Raw genomic sequence first — 22,146 nt, forward strand, 5'->3', positions numbered from 1 at the left:
ACAGTGCCCGGCTCAGAGTAGAGACTCAATAAACATTTACCAGATGAATGATAGAAACAGATTTTTTGAGGCAAAGTTTTTCATGTTGCCATATAGTCCCATGCAATATTTTGGACATATTTATACTAAAAAATTATTATCTGAAATTCAAATGTAGGCCAGGCACAGTGGCTCATTCCTGTAATCCTAGCATTTTGGAAGGATCGCTTGATCTCAGGATTTTGGGACCAGTCTGGGCAACAAAACCATACCCTGTCTCTATAAAAAATAATAATAATAAAAATTAGCCAGGCATGGGGGTGGGTGCCTGTAGTCCCAGCTACTTGGGAGGCTGAGGCGGGAGAATCACTTGAGCCCGGAAAGTTGAGGCTGCAGTGAGCCATGATCGCGCCACTGCACTCCAGCCTAGGCGACAAAGAGAGACCCTGTGTCAAAAGAAAACAAAGACAAAAACAACAACTGTAACTGAGCATCCTGTATTTTTTTCTGGCAACCCTACCCCCGGCAGACCTCTCTAGATTGGCAATATCTAGAGAGTTTTTTTTTTGTCTTCATAATGAAATATTCAATCACATAATGCAGAGTCTGAGAAGAGATACAAAAATGAAATGTTGAAGTTTGATTTGTTTAAAAAAAAGAATCAGATACAGAGTGCTCCGCAGCGAGGCCGCAGGTGGGGCAAACCCCTCCGGGCATAAACAACCGGCAGCATCCTCCCTCAGGATTCGGGAGGCCACGGGGAGAGTAGAACTGCACTAAGCAGAACGAGCTCAGCTTCCCCGGCGCTCGGCTGCCTGGGAGTGGGCTGAGATGAGAAATAGACACAGCCCAGCAGGTTGTCCCGGGAACGCATAGCCCAAGGTGGACGCACAGACCCGCGTACAGAGATTTTTTATTGTCATGACTGGGGTTGGTGGCACTACTGGCATTTAGTGTGGAGAGGCCAGGGATGCTGCTAAACATCTTACAATGCAAAGGGCAGCCCCTCCAAGGGAAAGAATTATCTGGTCTAAAATGTCAATAGTGTGGAGGCTGAGAAAAACTGAACTAGATGGCTATGAACTTTCAGGGTCCCTACCTAGTACACAGGCAGCGCCTAGAATTGCTAAGTTCATCTTCCGTTTGGAAAGGCTGCATGGGGTTAGTGAGAGGAAGGCGTCCGGGGCTGGCGGCTGGCTTTAAAGGCCTACGTGCAAATCTTCTTGACGCTGATAACGGGATGCGAGAGAGCCAGGCAGGTTACATATTGCAGCAGGTCAAGTGATGATGTCGAAAAGGATACGTGTGCCGGGCACTGTGGAAGGTAAAGCGCTCCGCACACCCCCCTAAGTGCGCCCGGGACAGAGGCATCCCCCAGGTCCGACCAAACACAAATCCTTCAGCTGCCGGGACTGGGAAGGTATTCAGTGACACACCGGAAGCAGCCTGGTGGCTGAGGCGTCCTTCTCCCTACCAACGGGTTGCGAAGGAAGTAGTTGCTGTAGCTGCGCCCTGTGCGCCTGCGCGGAGGCGCCGGCTGCTGACGTGGATCTGGGGCCAGGCCGGCCGAGCCGGGCGCGCGGCGCAGTGCTGCAGAATCGCTGGGGTGGCAGAGCCGCCAGCGAGGCTGGGGATGGGGGCGCCGCTGCTCTCTCCCGGCCGGGGAGCCGGGGCTGCCGGCCGGCGCTGGTGGGTGCTGCTGGCGCCCTTGCTGCCGGCGCTGCTGCTGGTGCGGCCTGCGGGGGCCCTGGTGGAGGGGCTCTACTGCGGCACAAGGGACTGCTACGAGGTGCTGGGCGTGAGCCGCTCGGCGGGCAAGGCGGAGATCGCGCGGGCCTACCGCCAGCTGGCCCGGCGCTACCACCCCGACCGCTACCGGCCCCAGCCCGGCGACGAGGGCCCCGGGCGGACGCCGCAGAGCGCCGAGGAGGCTTTCCTGCTGGTGGCAACCGCCTACGAGACACTCAAGGTGAGGCCTGCGGGCGCGGAGGGGCTTCGAAGACCGGCCGCGGGAAGCCCACGGCGCCTTCCGACCCCGGTCCGCGGAGCGTGGGCCTCTGTGACCCTGAAACTGAGCACAGCCACACCGCGACCTTTAAGATACTCACGTTTCCCACGTGGCCCTGTGAAAGAGCCGAGTCGGCCCCCCGGTGCCTCGGGGGGCACAGCTAGCCTCCTTGCCCTCTTCCTTTTTGTGACATTGTTATGCAAAACTTTGGGCATCTTACGATTTCGTGAAAATATTTTAATAACGTGCATTTCACATTCGAAAAGCAGGGTGATCATTATTAGTAGGATCTGGGGTAGCCCACAACAGGGAAAGTCTCGAATATCAAGTGACAACTGTGATCGCATCAGTTTGATATGACAGAAATTTGGTTTCTGGAAATACGTTAATGGTGACGCTTAGTTTGGGTTTAAGGAACTAAGAAAACACTGAGAAGAACAATGAACAGCCAGTCAAAAGGCTGGATGTGACTCTTTGCTGTGACACCCCTGTATGACGTTGGATAGTGACTTATTATGTTGGAATAGCTGTTTCTTCATATGCAAAATTAAGGCCATGATACCTCCTCTCAGGGTTATTATGGGGATTAAATGATAAGTGTGCGAACCTCCCCCCTTTCCATAGGACCCATAAACAGGTGCTTAATGACTTGGGTACAAAACTCTGAGAATTTCTAGTAGGAAATATTTTGTGAATATGTATTTGTATTTCATTTGACAGGTTTTATTGAGTCTTGTGGGGATGAGAGATTTAGCCCGGTGCTGTTTTCTTCTACTACTGCAAAAAATCAAACCATCTAGGACATCATGAAGTATAAATCGTACTTGATCGTGGTATTACTGCTTGAAGGGCCCTATCATACTAATGCGTCAGCGATTGTAGTTGTAAAGTATTTCTTTCTAGCCTTTTTTTTTCCCGAGGCAAAATTTTCCATGTTGCCAGGTAGCCTGCTTTTAATGGTTGTACTTTGAGTGGATATAATTTAACCTTGGATTGTTTTTCCAGATTGTTTTTCCAGAGCTGAAAATAGTCAAGGAGCTAACAACTTTATTCATGCCTTCCAGAGCAGTTTGGATAATTTGGAGTCATAAAATGAGTGGTGGAGGGGCGGGCCCTGAACTAGGTAAACTAGGTAAATTGAACTAGGTAAAATTTACCTAGTTCATTAAATTCTCACTAGCGTTAGTGAGATTGTAATTTTTATTGGCAGTTAACTGAGGGATGCCTGGGGAACTGGGAAAGTGCTGAGGCCCCAAAGGGCTTTGTTGCCGATTATGTAAGGAGTGATGGAAAAAAGACTCCAGAAAAAATAGGAAAGAACTCTCCATCCAAGGCACTTCAGCATATGAAGCTCCAACCTCTGTTCTTTGTAGTCAGCCAGAAGCCCTGCTGGTGCATAAGGGAGCCCCGGACCAGTGTGAGAAATCATAATGGGATTTACTAGGGATAGTAAAATTGATAGGATTAGGGATGTTAATCATGTTAATTTGTTTCAGGCGCAAGATAGTAATAGGGTTGTGGTGCTTGAATTTAGGTTGGGCATCAGGAATGCAGTAGTTTTTAGGATGATATAGATAATTAGGTTAAAGATAGTGATATTTGGATTGTGTGTTAGTTATCCCATTATGATTTCACACACTGCTTTATAAACTAAGACCAGCAATAGTATTTAGTGTGTTCGACTTTTGGGTATTTAGGGAGTTTATGGACTTTGGAAGTTAAACAAGTGGACGCTTACCCTCTGTGTCCACCCATCTTCTGGAAGATGGAGAACTTCCAGAAGAGAGGGCAGCAGAAACACTGCCAGCTGTTGCCTTCTGCTGGGCTTTGTAGGAGTGGAGATGAGTAGGTTTGGCGTGAGAATGGTGAGCATGTTGGTAAGAACTTTGAAAACAAGTGCCACGATTAGAGGGTAGAGATAGAGACGGTAGAGATTCCTGCTGGGAGGGCCACCAGGAGAGACTGATCAGTCCCCCCACCCCGGGACTGTTCTGATGAATCTGTATGGTTGCCTCTAAAAGTTTCTACCCCTAAAGTTTACCACTCATTGTCAGCTAATGAAAAGCTAGATAAAATAAGTGATCCACTCAAGATCAAGGAATGTTTAGGCAGTTAAAGACCAGTATGTCTGGAGTAGGTAACACTTGTACTCTTGACTCTGATGGGTTTCTGATAGCTACAAATATCTTGGAACAGAGGAGTAAAAGTGGAGTTGTACTGATGGAGGAGGGAATGAGGGGAGTGTTCTGTAGCTCCCCCAGAATGCTCACTGTCTTACTGTGGAAATTATCTGTGAGACAAAAGGGATGTCTGGAGATATTTTGGACCCTGGAAAATCAGACCCAGCAGAACTCTTTGAAAACTTGCATTTTAAATTTATAGAGATGAACATGTATTCATCTTCCAAGTGGAGCACCTCCAAGAACTATTTACCTCATTGAAGATGCTCTCTTTTGGAATAAGGATAAGGACTTTGACTTGCCGTGTGTGGCAGCAATTATTACAGGGTGGTCTGCTTTAATTTCTGTCATAACGGAGAATTGTGAGGAAGTTGCCAAAGAATATGTTTTCTGGGTAATGCAAGGTTTTAATGAACTGAGGTCATCCAATTTGGAGGGCTTCAGCCTTCCGTATTATCCTTTGAGGCAATGGAGATGTAATGGCTGTTTTGTTTGGATTGCATCCTCTGGCTGTAAAAAGGGTTTGTGAAGGGTAAAAGGTCCAGGTGGCGTTTGCTAAGAGCAGATCAGATAGGATAGTGGGAGAAATTGAGTTCCAGTGGCTCTGGAATAAAAACGGGATGCAGAAGCCTATCTCTGAATGTTGATAATAAATACATCACCAAAATGGAAACTGTAATTATGTAAAACATCAGTGGATTTATGATTCTGAGGTGGTTTTGGTCAAATAAATGCCCTTTTGAGGGGGTTTTGTTTTTTTTTTAGATGGTGGTTGTTAAAAAATAAGTACACTAACATGACTTAAATACAGTTGGTAAGACAAGAAGATATGACATTTGGTCATCACTATTTTAGCAAAAAGATTTTACCTGTGCATGGAGAAATGGAGGAAAACCAAAAAAAAGAAGTGTGGGTAATAATGGAAGGCAAAGGCATTGGCCTCATGCTTTCACCAAGTCATGCTTAGTTCAGATTCCCAAATAAATTACAGTTCCAGATCTCAGCAAAACTTCAAACCATTATGATTTCACACACTGCTTTATAAACTAAGACCATGCAGTAGTATTTAGTGTGTTTGACTTTTGGGGATTTAGGGAGTTTATGGACTTTGGAAGTTAAACAAATGGACACTTACCCTCTGTGTCAACACTGGATCTCATGAGATAGAATAATCTGGTCCCACTTACATGTTTTTAAAGTGGCTATAGCACTTATCACACTGCATTGTAAGTACTGAGTAGGTCTCTCTTTCCTACTAAACCATGCTCCTCATTTTTTGTGCATATATCCATAGCACCTAGCACAGTGTCTGGCACATCAGAGCATTAATGTTATAAAAACTCTTATCTGGAGACATTCAGATAGAATGGAAATGGAAAGTGGATTTCTGGCATTTTGACATTGGTATGTGCAACGCCCTTTGCCATTTCACTCAAATTAATTGCAGTTTTAAAGAGTGGTATAGATAAGTAAATTGGACGGTTCTGAGTGAAAAATTCCTGCATGAGAGAAAAATTGCACTTCTACTTTTAATGTTCTGAGGGTTTTTAAGTGAGAATGATAATTTTTGAATGTAGATAAAAATTGGATAATACATGAAATATGAGAAATGGCATAGAAATAAGCAGATGAGAGAACAACTTGAAAGGATGCACTTAGAAAAACTATGATTGGTAAAAAAATGCAAAAGCGTAGAATTTGATGGCATTTTGCAGGATCACAAGAAAAGAGCCTAGAAAAGGTCTTGGGAGTATTTCTGGCATGAAGGTGAAGGCTATTTGATAAGTTGAAAGGATGTGTAGAGAGAGCATTCTACTCCAGACTTGTCTTGGAAGGGAAGCATTACAACAACACTTCAGTTTCCTTTTACCAGTCTGATGTGGCAGGGCTTTAGCACTTAGGAAGAATTTAGCAAAAAACGATTCTGAACTCCCTGCCCTGTTACGTTTCTGTTTATTGTTCATTCCTTATATTCTCTTACTCAACCCCTTCTTTAACTGAGACTGACATAGGCGCTTGGAGGAGACCATAACAAAGGAAAAGACACAGTTTCTGACTTAAAGTTTTTAATAACAAGGGAGACAGATACTTATTGTTCAGTTATTATTTAAGTTATATAATACAAGTCTGTGCAGATTATATTGCTGTGCTGAGAGAAAGTGATTATGTCTTCTTGGATTAGAGAAGAATGTACCCTTTGAGTTGATCAGGAACAAAGTCACCAAGGTTGATGGTGAAAGGACATTTCTGGTAGAGGGGAAACTTGATCAACAGAAACATAGAGTCATGAGTGTGCAAGGCTTGTTCCAGGAATGAGATGTAGTTTCATGAGGTATTATAGTAATGAGCATTTTCTCCACCAAGGATCAGTTTTAGCGTATTTGTCTCCGGGACTCTGTTTTGGGGAAAAAATGAACTGCATGAATTACTATTCTTTTTCAGCATTACCCAGATTGTATTTAATCAGTCATTCATAGTAATTGAATAATCATAAAAATATTTAAAAATTATATAAATTGCTTTCTTTTTTGAGACAGGGTCTCACTGTGTTGCCCAGGCTGGTCTTGAAATCCTATGCTCAAGCAGTCCTCCTGCCTCAGTCTCCCAAATAGCTGCGATTACTGGCACATGCACCGAACCCTAAAATTATATAAATTTCTATTATAGGTGTGATGCTGATAAACAACCAAATTAAGTTAACTTATAGTCCACAAATGGCATATAGTTTTCATTTCATATGCCAACCCTGATTGGTCATGATTACCTGGAACAAAACTCTTACCTTTTAAGAGTTTTGAGACCTTTTCTGGGTTTAGTGGGAAAGAGTAACATATTTGATAGTAATGGTTCCCATGGCCCCAGAAAAAGGATGTAGTAGCGTATGTACCACATTTACTATTTCTGCTGTGAACCTGTAAATGTTAGTTTTTACTGGTTCCTTAATTTCAGCAGTCACTCCCTACTTATGGCCAAGGGTGATTATATACTAGCTGTGTTTGATCCTGGTGCCATGACTGGCTGACATGATGTAATCAACAACTAATCAGAGTTCTTAATCAACCTGAAAACTACTGACTTGATATAATACTAGCCAGAAACTGAGTACTAGACATTTTAATTTAGCTTGTACAGATTTATCGTAGGTAAATGGAACATTTTGAGATATTCACAAGAGCGCAAAGACCCTTACAGTTTTTCATGGACTTTAGGGGATCTGCTATTTCTAGGTTGGGAGCCTGCGAGGTGCCATCGGAGGGGGAATGTTGCAGGATACTGGAACATAGTTTGGGATCAGATGATGAAGGACCACTCAAGTTGTGTTCAGGAATCGGAACTTTATGTATTGAATAGTTACCAGAAGTTTTAAAGTGGAGAAATGACACAATCTTATGTTTGTTTTAGGAAGAAAACTCCGGGAGCAATTTTGAGAATGGTTTGGGGAGGGCAAAAAGGTATTCTTGACTGAACTCATTTTACTTACACTGTCTTCTTCTGGAATCCCTCTTCTGTCATTCTTCTGAATCTTCTTCTGTCATTCCTCTTTGGCAACTTGAAAATCTACTTGGTTCATTTCCCATTCCTTTCGCTTCATTTTACTTCTTTTAAAACTATACTTACATTTTTCCTTTATTTGCTGTTCACTGTCTTTACTTTCTCATCTCCGTTTCATTCAAGCTGTCATAGACGGGCGTGTGCAGCAGCACATGTGTTGGAACTGTTCTTGTTAAGGTGAACAGTGACGCTCTACTCGCCAGATCTGATTAGATTGACTGCTCTTCATTTCTTCCTCCTGGAACTTTGTGTCATGTGATAGTGTTGACCATTTTGTTCTTTAAGGTGTTCTTCCCTGACTTCCTTGATGTAATCTTTGTCTGTTTCTCCTGTCCTCGCCATTTCTTTTCAGTCTTTATCGTCTTTTCTACTACCTACCCCTTAAGCATTGCTATTCGGTTGAGTTCTCTTTTGTGTACTCTTTTCTTTTTTATTTTCTAAGCTCTTCCGATGAAACTCAACTGTATCCTTGACCTAAGCCACTGCTTTTAAGCTGACAGCTCTAAAACCTGCATGTTCTCCAGGCTCATATTTTCAGCTGCCTCTCCTCTGTAGCACAGGTACTCGCAATTAAACATGTCTGAAATCAATCTTATCTTTGTGAAAGCATAAACTTCAAAAGAAGATATAATTATGACTCTCACAAATACAGAATGAACATGTGTCATAGATTTTATTTAACATATTAATCAATGAGGGAACCAGTAAGATACTAAAACTAGTTGAAAGAGAAAAAGTGCCAACATTTTTAATCAGATAGGGAATGCTAAAATGCCTATAAAACTGGAAAATACCTACCAGGCAATAATGTGTTGCATTCCATGGACATAATTTGTCTTTCTGTGAATAGGAGTCATTTGCATTATTTCCAGTTTTCTACAAGTTACTTCTGTCTCTAGAGTTAAAATAGGTTAGTCAAAGACAAAGGTGCACTCCTCTGCAGGAATAGGTAATCCTTGAGGCTCCAGAAATTGAAAGGATATCTAGTAATTTTTTTTCTTCCTAGTTCAAAATCTTCCACAATTTTTCCTTGCATCTTCTCCAAACTTCCTGGTTTTTTCCTGTATTCATTATCTTAGTGAGTAACATTGTCTACGTAGTAACTCTAATTAAAAACTTTGGTATCATGTTCAACATCTCCTTTGATTCTTGTGTACCCCTTTACTTACCAAGTCCTATTCTTTTTCTTAGCTGCTAAAATCTGTTTCTCCCTCATTCCACTTTTTGCAATACTGCCAGAATTGTCTTTCAGAAATATATACTTCTATACAATGCTATTATTCTCATACTTGGAAACACTTTTGTTTTTGAATAGCACAGATGATAACATCCTAACTCTTTGGTGCAGCATACAAGACCCTCAACAGTTCTTATCCAAACTTGCCTTCCTAGCTGTGTTTACTACTCCTCTCTTCCTAAATTTCCCCAATGCTCAAGCTTCCCTGAATCCGTGGTATTTTTTGATACTTTATACCCTTAACACTTGCTATTTCCTTTGCCTGGAACAAGTTTCATTATACCTTACTTGTTTCCGAGATCTAGCCCCCATTTCGCTTCTGCTGTGAATCCCATTGCTAGTGTTTTTAGACAGTCAGCCCCTTGTTCCTCAGCACACTCAGTTGTGCTTTTTCTTGCTTGCTAGATTCTTCTTCTAGATGGAGGTTCTTGAGGCCACGGCCTTGTCTTGTGTTTTTATTCTCTTTTTTTGCTCAATACAAGGCCTAATGCCCTGCATCATCATTTTTGAAATGAAAACAACTAAGGTTTTTAAAAGCTCAAGTGACCAAGTAGATGCTGATAGTATTAACTGATACACAGAGGGATAGATTGGTTTTTGAGCATGTTGAGTTTGAGATATTTATGTTGCATTTAGAAAATGTTCAGGACATAGTTGAGAATAGGAGGAGGCAAGAAAAACAGTTACAAGCGTTATTAGTATGTAGGTAATATTCCAAATCATGGAAGTTTTTGAGACTATGTGCAGAATGAGAAGAGAAGATAGAGAAGAAGATAAGTTGCACTAGTGACTAGTGGGCAGGAAACAAGAAAAAAAATGAAATGGGTAGCAGTTAATTTTCTCCCTCTTTTATAGGATATAATGGCCTGGAAAAAAAATTTAGACCAGAGGTTGTTTTTTTTTTTTTTTGAAGGATCATTTGTGCATGTGTGTGTATGGGTGTGTGTGTATGGATTTAAAAAAAAATAAGATTAATATATACTGAGTGAATACAGTAATACATTTTCATATATCATTGATTCCTGACCTTCACCACCCCAAAAATGGTTTTTATACTCTGTGTAATAGAAAGTTTTAAATGCAAAACTAGCTGCAATATCAAATTATTGCAATTTATGTACTGAGATCAAACAATTCGTGATTTCCTTCAAGGACAGGAACATAATATATTTTTGCCTCTGGGGAGGGGGGATGACCCTTTAAGAGAAGGAAGGATTCAGTGCTTTCTTTGCTTGTGGGTTTCCTCTTGTTCACTTTTGATCTAGATATTGGTGGTTATGTTCCAGTCCTCCTGCATATGCCCAAGAGGATTGGGAGTGGAATGGACACCAGCAGAAGCACTACAGTTATTCCTGTAGAGATTAGAAGCAAGGAGCTTATTGCCCTGCTTGTCAAGGCTCAGGACAGACAGGAGGAAGAAACAAGTATAAAAGTTTTGGTTTTGGAAAGAAGTTGGAATCTCCAGACCCTGGGACCTTAAGATCCACAAAATTGCTGAAAGAAAAAGTACTACCTTATTGAAAGGTAAGATATTAAACTGTTTTAAGGTTTAAGCTATGTTAGCCACAGTAGCATATTTTCATAAACTATGAATTCAAGCAGTCACTTCTGCCAAACTGAAGTTTTTATGACATCGCCACCCATCCAGCCTTGCTGGTGAGATGGAGACCTATGTAGTGGAGAGATGCATATTGCAAGGAAAAACCTTCACAAAAGTTCACTCATTTTTGAAATAATGTTTACTGAATGCCAGGCACTGTACTAGGCCTTGGAGTTACCCTACCTACTTTCCAGAAATTCTCATTCTAAGAAAAGAAAAAACTGATGATTACAATGTGATAAGTGCTATAATAAATAGGTACCAAGTGTAATAAGAACGATCTAACTGTCTGGGGCAGTAATGTTTACATTCTAAAGGATTAATAGGACTCATGAGGTTCAAATTAGAGAGAAATATATGCTTGAAGATGTAGGTATGAAAAGGAACGTTGTGTTGGAATAACACACCAAATTCCAGAAATTGCTGTCTGAATGTTTGCTATGGGTAAAAGAGGGGAAAGTGATAAGGGATGTTGCTAGGTAGGTAAGTTTGGACCAGTTGTGAAGGCCTGGTGGCATGCAAAGAAAATTTTATCTTTGGCCATGGGAAAGCATTGGAGATTAAAAAAAAAAAAAAAAAAATTGTGCGGCTGCCTTAGTTCAAGATGAGTACGAAAAAAATAAGAATGTACCTTAGCTTTCTACTTGAGTCCCAGAAAGAAAGATGGTCCTTCTTATTATGTCTTTTGTTTGCTAATATTCTTGGTATCCTCTTGTTCTTACTAGGTTGATTCTAAACTTTGTAGGTTACTAAAGAGCAGAATTTTGACTTAGGCTGTTGAGAACTCCTAAGTTTTACCAATTTGTGCTGCCCTTGATTCTAAAGTGTATGCATGCCTCACTGATCATCATCAGTATGCATGAAAACTGATCATTTTCTTCATTTTGGAGAGAAAGCTTTAAGCCCTAGAATGGAGATACAATAAATTGAATAAATGCTGTAACAAGGAAGTGGCCAACTTTTTAGTCTAATCATGGCCAAAACAGGGTCATAAATTTGTGGTGACCCTAAAGAAAAGAAAACCATCCAAAGAGAAGTCAGACTTGACCCTGAGATGTCTTGCAGGAATTTGGTAGTTTGAGGATTCCATTAGGGGACCTTGAACAGATTCCACAGGCTCTGCTTGCAGTAGAGAGGCCAGACACAAGGTATAAATTTTGGAGTTGCTTGTGTCGAAGCATTAGTTAACCATTGTGTTAAAGGAGTTCAGGACTTGGTAAAGTCAATAATCTAGAAACCAGTGAGAAAATGGTGACCCTGGTGAAAGATCTGAGTGAAATGTTTGAAGAGGGATGATATCTATGTTCTGTAGAACAGAGATAAGAGAACAAAGAGAGAAGATAGTCATTGGACACATGATGTCCACTTACCAGATTTCAACGACACTCCAAGACCTTACTCCATATACTTCAACCAGGAGGAGTGCAGACAGCCGGGGCAAAGGGCTGCGCAGAGACAATGAGGCTCATAGGAGTCTGCTCTCCGCGTGGCATTTCGTTTAAAAGCTACATGTAATCTAGTTGTAGCAAGAAGAATTGCACTTGAAGAAATACATTTCAAAAGGCATCTGTCATGATTGGGACGCCTAGTTAAAGTCAAGGATTCAAGGCTCCAAAACAGGGCATTTCTATAAAATTAGCCCACAAAGCAGAGGGAGAATGGGAAAATTCTCAGATGATTTCTTGAGGTACTCAAAAGGAGACACATGAAGAGACACAGGCTTTAGTCTTCAGGGCTGTCTGTGTGACACTTATACAGGTTTACCCTTTCTAGGTTAGAAGCTCTGAAATAGGATGATGACTTAAAGGAGGAGTCACGGATTGACAGTTGAAGCATATAGCAGCTGCCACAAGAAAATCCTTTTTGACTGAAGAGAACATACAAGGAGTGAATCTGAAAATAATACTAGCTTGAGCTCACACCTCCTTGTGTAACTGACAGTTTTCATAGTGGCCCTCCATATAAATATATTCATATCTAATTAAGCTAGCTACTAGTTTACATCGTTTCATATACTGGTGAGAGGTAAGAAATTTTTTGAATATAATGAATATAGGAGAACTTACTGAGAATGATCTCACACAAATTGAAAATTTTTTTTTTTTTTTTGGAGACAGAGTTTCGCTCTCTCGCCCAGGCTGGAGTGCAGTGGTACAGTCTGGGCTCACTGCAACCTCCGCCTCCCAGGGTCAAGCGATTCTCTTGCTTCAGCCTCCCGAGTAGCTGGGATTACAAGCGCAAGCCACCACTACTGGCTAATTTTTGTATTTTCAGTAGAAATGGGATTTTGCCATGTTGGCCAGGCTGGTCTCAAACTCCTGACCTCAAGTTACCTGCCTGCCTTGGCCTCCCAAAGTGCCGGGATTACAGGCGTGAGCACCTGTGCCTGGCCCAAAATTCTTGATAGAAAATACATAGTGATTTTAATGGATACAAGGAAGATTTTGTCATTAGCAAATTTCTTACTTTAAATCTAAAAAACTACATGTTGGAGGACTCAGAAAGTGGTCCTGAACAGACCCCAGAGAATCTGTCTGCAGTAGCAAGGCACTAAGTTTAGATTTTGAAATGCCTTTAGCTAGGAGTCTACAACTTGATAAATGTTGAATAATTCATTCCTCTAAGATAAAAAAAGACTTTTTTTTTTTGGAGACAGGTTCTTGCTCTCTTGCCCAGACTGGAGTGTGATGGCATGATCACATAAGTGATTTCCCACCTGGGGAACATCCTGGGAAGCTGGGACTACAGGCACATGCCACCATGCCCTGCACAAATAGAATTTTTTTTAGTTTTTGTAAAGATGAGGTCTCACTATGCTGCCCAGGCTGATCTTAAACTCCTGGACTCAAGCAATCCTCCCGCCTTGGCCTCCCAAAGTGCCGGGATTACAGGCATGAATCACCACACCTGGAAAAACAGACTTTTGTTTTTGTAATGGTTTTTATTATACTCATGTATAGAGATTAAAGAATTTGTTTTGATTTTATAATAGTTTTTATCGTTAATTTTTTTTTTTTAAATGGGGCAAGTTGGAAAATATAATAGGTTTCCTGTGAGATAAAGAGCAAATAGTGACCTGGTTTAATAACTCTGCAACCTTCATAACTCAGTACAACATTGGCATTTATCCCTGTTAGAAATTGATTAGAATCAGAGAATACTTTTTTTTAAATGTTTTATCTGTGAACATACAGAGCAGCATTTTGGAATGCTGTAATTCTTTCAAGGAGTTTGTATTGGTAAGAAAGATCTATATGTTAACCTGTTATCTGTATGTTACCTCATTGTAACATGTATGGGCTGGACATATTTGTAACATATATGGGCAGGACAACATATTATAATGATGAAGTACTACATGTTTTTGTATAATGTTTATTATTTGATATTCACAACAACCATGTAAAAATCGTACAGCAGAGATTGTTAGCTCTCTTTGTAAATGAAGAAGGAGGCGGCTCAGAGAGGCTAAATATTTTATCTAAGGTCACAAAGCTAGACTTTGACCATTGGGCTGCATGGGTGTCTCAGTGTTTCTTTGGGATGGGCATAATTCAGTTTTGTAGGCACAGGCTGGCTTCACCTACTTTTTGCTGTCCTAATCATTGCTTTTAGCAGAAAACTATCTATACAAGGCTGGGACGACGTGATTGTGAATATATACAAGAAATAAGCATTTTTTAAAAAAATCAGCGGTTAAGAGTAGTTGTGAACAGGCTTTTATTAGCACCAAGCATTAGCTAAAAAGGCTGAATGGTTAATTGTTATTAAAGTGTTTTTATTTTTCCAGGAGGACTAACAATACTCAAGAACTTAGAGAAATATTTTTATTATGCTTTTATATCTAATATTGAAGTTCTGGAAATTTACATGGCTTTGAAGAGTAATGGGAAAGTTTTTGATTTTGACAATTTTGGTATTTTTACTCAGATTAATCTTACATAATTATACAATTCTATATGTGATTTAACAGATTATAAACTAAGGCCATTTAATGGACTGTCCTATGAATTTGGATATCTTGTCATTTTACAGGATGAAGAAACACGAAAAGATTATGATTACATGCTGGATCATCCAGAAGAGTACTACAGCCATTACTACCACTACTATAGCAGGCGCTTGGCCCCTAAGGTGGATGTTAGAGTCGTGATTTTGGTCAGCGTGTGTGCTATTTCGGTGTTTCAGGTATGTATCAGTGGATATTTTTATCTATATTTATGTGCATTGAGTGCACATTGCCTAGTGCTAGTCATTAAAACCTAACTGCGAGTATCTTCTTGTAAAATTTTGCTTCTCATTGAGATCTGTTTTATTCATTGGAAGTATTGGAATCTTTTTCAGTGGCAAATCTAAGAAATTGTTGAAGAATGTCATTGTTACTACAAAACAACCCCTCAAAAATCCAGAGCCTTTTTCATTGCTCCCTCTGGAGTATTTTCTACATAATAGTCAGAGTGAACGTCAGCTAATTCATATCATTTACCTTTGTAGGACTTTTCAGTGACTTCTCATTAAACTTGGGAGAAATCTGAATTCTTTAATGTGGCCTAACAAGTCCTGGCTCCAGTCACCAAATGCCAATAGTGCTTGCCATTGTTATTGTAACAACCAGAAATGTCCCATGCATTTGTGTGTGCCCCTTTAAGGGTGCTTCTGCTCAGGTTGAAAACCACTGAAATAGATTAAAAGAGGCATAGGAACTTTTTGTTTCTGTTTTTGTTTTGAGACAGAGTCTTGCTCTGTTGCCAGGCTGGAGTACAGTGGCGCGATCTTGGCTCACTGCAACCTCCGCCTCCTGGGTTCAAGCGATTCCCCTGCCTCAGCCTCCTGAGTAGCTGGGACTACAGGCACGCACCACCACACCCGGCTAGCTTTTTATTATTTTAGTAGAGATGGGGTTTCACCATGTTGGCCAGGATGGTCTCGAACTCCTGACCTCGTGATCCTCCTGCCTCAGCCTCCCAAAGTGCTGGAATTACAGGCGTGAGCCAGTGCGCCCAGCCAGGAACTTTTTATGTTATAAAGTGTCACAAAAATTTAACTTTTGCCTGAAATAAGTTTTCCCTGTTATTAAACTGGCCATGCATATCACATGCTCCTTTAGAGGAAATGAACAAGTCAAATGACTAGAATGAAGCAATCTGCTTGTTTGAAAATTACTTCTCCAGTTTCATTCCCAGAAACGACATGATATTCAGTGTTATTTTTTTTTAGAGATGGAGTCTCACTCTGTCACCCAGACTGGAGTGCAGTGGAGTGATCATGGCTCACTGTAGCCTCGACTTCTTGGGCTCAGGTGATCCTCCCACCTCAGCCTCCTGAATAGCTGGGACTACCGGCATGTGCCAGCACACCTGGCTAATTTTTTTTTTTTTTGGTAGAGACATGGTTTTGCCATGTTGTCCAGGCTGGTCTTGAGCTCCTGGGCTCAAGCAATCCACTCACCGCAGCCTCTCAAAGTGCTGGGATTACAGGCATGAGCCCCTGCACTTGGCCGACATTCAATTTTTATGAATAAAAACTATATTGGAAACTAAGGTGGTGTATTTAAAATGTGTCAGCATTTGTAGAATGATTTACCCTTTCAAAGGGGAGAGCAGGGATAATTTTACTTTTTTGTTTTAAACAATATAATACTGTAGTAACTTTTTAATAAATAGTAATAGATTGCTACTATTGCAGGGTATTATTTGTATGTCTGCTATATTCATTCAGTTAAACAGGAGCTGAAATTTATGGAGGTACTATGTGAGGAGCAGGGTATTTTCTGACAAACGCTTTATGGTTGAATGTATTTATGAAGTAAGTTAACGTTTTCCTGTCCAAATAGGTAGAGTTCAACCATATTTGAATCTCTCATCAGAATAGGATGAGTGCCACTGTGATACATGCAGATGGCTTAGGGAAAGAGATGGGAATGAATATAGTTGCCCGAGTCTATACCCTATGAGTTTTTTAAAACAAATTCCTCACCAGCTAGATTTTGCCATTTAACTCTTTCTCTAGTAAGTAGGTTGCTGTTTAAAAAAAAAAAAAAATTTTTTTTAAAGTGATTTAGGGAAGAGCCAAATGGTAAAGATACGAACCACAGGTGTGGTATGATACATTGATTAGCCTTTGATCTTGGGTATCTCCTGACTGCATCAGTGATTTTTGGCTCAGCTCAGAGTTTACCTTACTTACCCAGCCTTCAGATCCTGTGTACTCATGGGCTTCCTTCAGTTGTATATTTTACTTACAAAGTAAGATCTTTGAGATCTCTATTTTTAATTGTAATGGTTTCTTGGGAGATGGTATTCACTGAGACTCTATCATTCCTTTAATTTAGATGAATTTGGGTAATGAAAATGACTCATTGTTCTCTGTTAATTATTCTAGTTTTTCAGCTGGTGGAATAGCTACAATAAGGCAATCAGCTACCTAGCCACAGTGCCCAAGTACCGTATCCAAGCTACAGAGATTGCCAAGCAGCAGGGACTGCTCAAAAAAGCCAAAGAAAAAGGCAAAAACAAAAAGTCCAAAGAAGAAATTCGTGACGAGGAGGAGAACATCATAAAGAACATTATAAAAAGTAAAATAGATATAAAGGGGGGCTATCAGAAACCCCAAATCTGTGATCTTCTCCTGTTTCAAATTATCTTAGCTCCTTTTCATCTATGCTCATACATAGTTTGGTATTGCCGGTGGATCTATAATTTTAACATCAAAGGCAAAGAATATGGAGAGGAAGAGAGATTATACATTATACGTAAATCTATGAAGATGTCAAAGTCTCAATTTGATAGTCTAGAAGAACATCAGAAAGAAACTTTTCTTAAACGAGAGCTCTGGATCAAGGAGAATTATGAGGTGAGTAGTCACCCTGCTGTGATTTAAGTGTCATCCACCTGACCCAAGTTGAAATCAGGTGTATTATAATGAGGGATCACAGAAGTGTGCTCACATTTCTGAAATCCTAGAGTTAAACAATTAGTAAAGATCTTACTTTTATTGAAAGTAGGACTCTATTTGGTAGTGAGATGGTGGGTTTTTAACCTGTAATTTCTCTTTTTAGAGGATGAACTTAAAATACTTTAATTGACAAATTCTGAAAACGTTTTAAGAATGTTAAACTGCATTGGAATGATATATGCATGTTTGCAAGGGTGTTACAACAACTTTTGGGTAACTGCACTAAAATTTGACCCTCCCCAGGTTTTCTTCTAATCCTGTAAACCTAGCCACAGAGACTAAAAAAAAAAACAAAACAGAGAGTAAGAGGTGGAAATTTTGTTGAGATGACTTCATTTCAAAATAATTGTGCACAAGATCTTCTGAGTAATAACTGACATCTATAGAAAGTTACTTTTGCTTTGCTTTTAAATTAAATTGAATTACTGTAATGCCTCTAAACTTTCAGGCATTTTAATAAATGCTTCATGCTACAGTTGCCACCTACAAAAATTACTTTGAGGTGATCAGCTACCTAGCCATCATGTTAAAAGGATTAGCAGTCTCATTATCATAATGATACTGTTTTAGATTCAGGATAAAATTAATTGGCTATTATGTTGAGTATAAGAATAGAGCACAGTGAAACCTTTTTGGTTTTTTTCTTATTTTTATCATATAGTTTTGGGGTTTTGCCATGTTGTCTAGGATGGTCTCAAACTCCTGAGCTCAAGCAATCTGCCCACCTTGGCCTCCTAGAGTGCTGGGATTACAGGCATCAGCCACTGCACCCAGCCAAATCCTGCTTAAGAAATCTGGATACATTAGTTTTTTTAGTTTCATAGTCATTTCATTTTGTATGTGATGTCCTAAATAGATTTCACTGAAATTAAAATTTTGGTCTGAATTATATTTATGTAAATTAACTTACTGTGAATTGCCCGATGTTTTACCAAGTATACCTGTTCATAAATAAAATAAAAATGTTATTTAGGGCTGGGTGTGGTGGCTCACGCTTGTAATCCCAGCACTTTGGGAGGCCGAGGCAGGCGGATCACTTGAGGTCAGGAGTTCAAGAGCAGCCTGGCCAACATAGTGAAACCCTGTCTCAAAATACAAAAAAATTAGCTGGGTATGGTGGTGCATGCATGTAATCCTAGCTACTTGGGAGGCTGAGGCAGGAGAATCAGTTGAGCCAGGGAGGCAGAGGTTGCAGTGAGCCAAGATTGTACCACTGCACTCTGGCCTGGGCAACAGAGTGAGACTCTATCTCAAAAAAAAAAAAAAAAAAAAAAAAAGTTATTTAGCTACAGCATACCAGTTAGCTCCTAAACTATTTGAAAAGCTTGTTCTTTTAAGTAGGTTAAAAGTTTAAAAGTTCTCTTTTTTAAGAAGGTAAAGCAGCTCAATCTGCAAAACTGTGTCTTTCTTAGGGTGCTATTGTGGAGTGAATTATATGTTATCCTATGAAGTTGTCTTAGTCTTTACTTCCTAATATTTGGAAGTAAAATAATTTCTTTCCAAAATTTGATGTGGCTATGAAACTGGCTAAGACAGGTTGTTCATTTTGCTTTAGTTGACATGCATTAAAAGTTACAGAATTGCAGGCTGGGTGCGGTGGCTCATGCCTGTAATCCCAGCACTTTGGGAGGCCCAGGCAGGCAGATTGCTTGAGCTCAGGAGTTTGAGACCAGCCTGGGCAGCATGGCGAAACCCTGTCTCTACCAAAAAAATACAAAAAATTAACTGGGCGTGGTGGTACCTGTGGTCCTAGATACTCGGAGGTTACAGTGAGCCAAGATTGTGCCACTGTATTCCAGCCTGGGTGACAGAGTGAGACCCCATCTCAAAAAAAAAAAAAAAAAAAGTTGCAGAAATGCAGATGTTCTCTGTTCTCACAAGTTTTAACTCTGTGGTTTATTTAACCTTCCTTGGAAACTTTAATTTTAAAAAAATGAAAAATTCATAATTATCTTTAGATGAAAGTAGATGTAAGTTCAGTTTGGAGATAAACATGTATGTAAGGTCATTTTGTTCCTTGGTTAAGATCACCAAATCTGAAAGTCATCAGTTAAATTTACAAAGGACTATATTAAAAAAATAAAGTTTTGATTATTTAATATTAGACATTAGTTGTAGAGAGGAAATGTTAAGCCCTTTAAACTCAGTCAATTTTCATTGAGGAAAGGAATGTATTCCTAGGTTACAGAAATCAGTGACAAAAAATTACTAGTTCTAGGCAGGGCGCAGTGGCTCACACCTGTAATCCCGACACTTTGGGAGGCCGAGGTAGGTGGATCACTTGAGGCCAGGAGTTCGAGACCAGCCTGGCCAACATGGTGAGACCCCATCTCTCCTAAAAAAAAAAAATACAAAAAAATTAGCCAGGCGTGGTGGCATGCTCCTGTAGTCCCAGCTAGGGATGCTGAGACAGGAGAATTGCTTGAACCCAGGAGGCAGAGATTGCAGTGAGCTGAGATCGCACCACTGCACTCCAGCCTAGGCAACCAAGAGAGACCCTGTCTCAAAAAAAAAAAAAAAAAAAAAAAAAAAAAATTACTAGTTCTCTTTTTTTTAATTTGAGATGGAGTTTCACTCTTGTTGCCCAGGCTGGAGTGCAATGGCATGATCTCAGCTCTCTGCAACCTCCGCCTCCCAGGTTCAAGCAGTTCTCCTGCCTCAGCCTCCCAAGTAGCTGGGATTATAGGCATGTGCCACTACGCCTGGCTAATTTTTTCTATTTTTTTTCAGTAGAGACGGGGGTTTCACCATGTTGGTCAGGCTGGTTTTGAACTCCTGACCTCAGGTGATCCACCCGCCTCGGCCTCCCATTGTGCTGGGATTACAGGCATGAGCCACCATGCCCGGCCCCAAAATTACTAGTTCTTATACAGGTTGTTCTTTCATGTTTAACACTGAATGTTAAAATGGTTAATTGCAAATAAATAAATAAATAAATAAATAAAATGCTTAATTGTTTAGTATTTTTAGGTGAATGGTTATCAATACATTCACTGGAAACTTTTAACCTAACTTTATATTTGAAAAATGTAAATATGCCATAAAGCTAATGGCAAATGTTTCTCTTTGGATTGTGAAGTCATCTAGTTATTTATACTTACAGGTCTACAAGCAAGAACAAGAGGAAGAATTAAAGAAAAAGTTGGCAAATGACCCCAGATGGAAGAGATACAGGAGATGGATGAAGAATGAAGGGCCTGGGCGGTTAACATTTGTGGATGACTGAAGATTGATGGAATGCTACTACGCCAAACCTTAATTGTGATATTATTTTCATAACTGAATTATTTTAGAAACGTATCAATTGACTGCTGCTCAGCAGTAACTAAATTTCCTCAAGTATTTGATTAAACAGAATAATGTCGAAATTTAAACCTTCCCTTAAAACTTTATACATTAGACATTTATGATTGTTCAATTTTTATAATCTATTTGTGGATTTTGTTAAAAGATTTCACATGAAGATTTATTAGTTGCCATTTAAAATTTTTATATGTTTAGTTAAAAGATTTGACATGAAAATTTATTAGATACCATTTAAAAATTTTATGTGTTATGTGTTTATTCTTCGAGAATGTTTCCTTACTCTTTGTAATAGTGCTACATTTTTCTGCTTTCATGGCCTCTGTATTTTCACAAAACACCAAAAACAGCGTTTAATTATATTATCATGAGTGTTTTTCTGGACACAAACTTCTTCAGTAGAATGACCTAACATGTCGTTTTCATTACAGTCATTATAGGATTGAAATACGTTCAGAATAACCTCTCTAGGAAAGTCTTCTGCTAGAATACCCCCCCACCATTCATTATAATATTCTTTGTTTTTAAAGCCAGTCAAATATAATAGTCTTAATAAGATCAGAAACTCTCCAGGAGAGTGAGTCTACCCTCACGTCCTTGTAGGATGATCTTGATTATAGTCTCATTATAGGACTATAACTGTATTCTCAACATTTCTCCAGAAAGGACCTTGTAAAAAGGTCTTTTGTACCACAGTATTGGTTTTTTCCCCTCTCTCTTCACTTAAAAAAAAAAAAAAATAGCAAGGCAGAAATAGTGTATTGAAAAGTTGTTCATCTATTATGAAGTCCTTGAGTGGTGAAAAATCCATTGTACATGAGAACATTTCTATGCATTTAAACCAGAAACGAGGTACATGGCTGTGTGCTCTTCTATCAACCAATGAAATGTAAGTGTTTTTCATGTGTGGCAATGCAAGTAAATAACTCATTATTTGACTGAATCAGGCATGATACTGCACCAAAGTGTCGGTACATATTCACGGTAGTAAATCAGTACCCCTGTTAAAGGATTTATCCCATTGCTTCATATTAATAAAATGGTTACAATATATCACAAGTTTGTTGGTATGACATTTTAAGTGAAAAATTAAAATTGCTTTTATATAATTTTTAAACAGTAGTATAGCATAGTTGATATGCAGAGTCTGTTTCTAGCTAAAGTAAGCTAGTTGTTTTGAGAGCTTAGCCCCAGTCAATGTGAGACAAAGCGGGAAGGCTCTTGCTAACGTAGACAAAGACCTGAGGCAAAGTAGTTAATCTTCGAGGACTTCAGTTGGCTCAATTATAAACTTGGGGAAGAGTCTGACCAGATTATCACTAGGGCCCTTTTG

The 22,146-nt window shown here is 39.8% G+C and overlaps 1 protein-coding gene across 1 annotated transcript; it reads left to right on the forward strand.

Moving 5' to 3' along the window:
- The first annotated feature begins 1,556 nt into the window (after positions 1–1,556).
- On the forward strand, positions 1,557–21,872 carry DNAJC25 (DnaJ heat shock protein family (Hsp40) member C25). The gene is given in 4 exon segments (NM_001204972.2): positions 1,557–1,948; positions 14,592–14,744; positions 16,938–17,408; positions 20,614–21,872. Coding segments are annotated over 4 exon segments (1,083 nt in total). The 5' UTR covers positions 1,557–1,612; the 3' UTR covers positions 20,737–21,872.
- Positions 21,873–22,146: the final 274 nt, after the last annotated feature.

This window comes from Pongo abelii, chromosome 13 (genome assembly GCF_028885655.2).
Source record: "Pongo abelii isolate AG06213 chromosome 13, NHGRI_mPonAbe1-v2.0_pri, whole genome shotgun sequence".
Lineage (NCBI taxonomy): Eukaryota > Metazoa > Chordata > Mammalia > Primates > Hominidae > Pongo > Pongo abelii.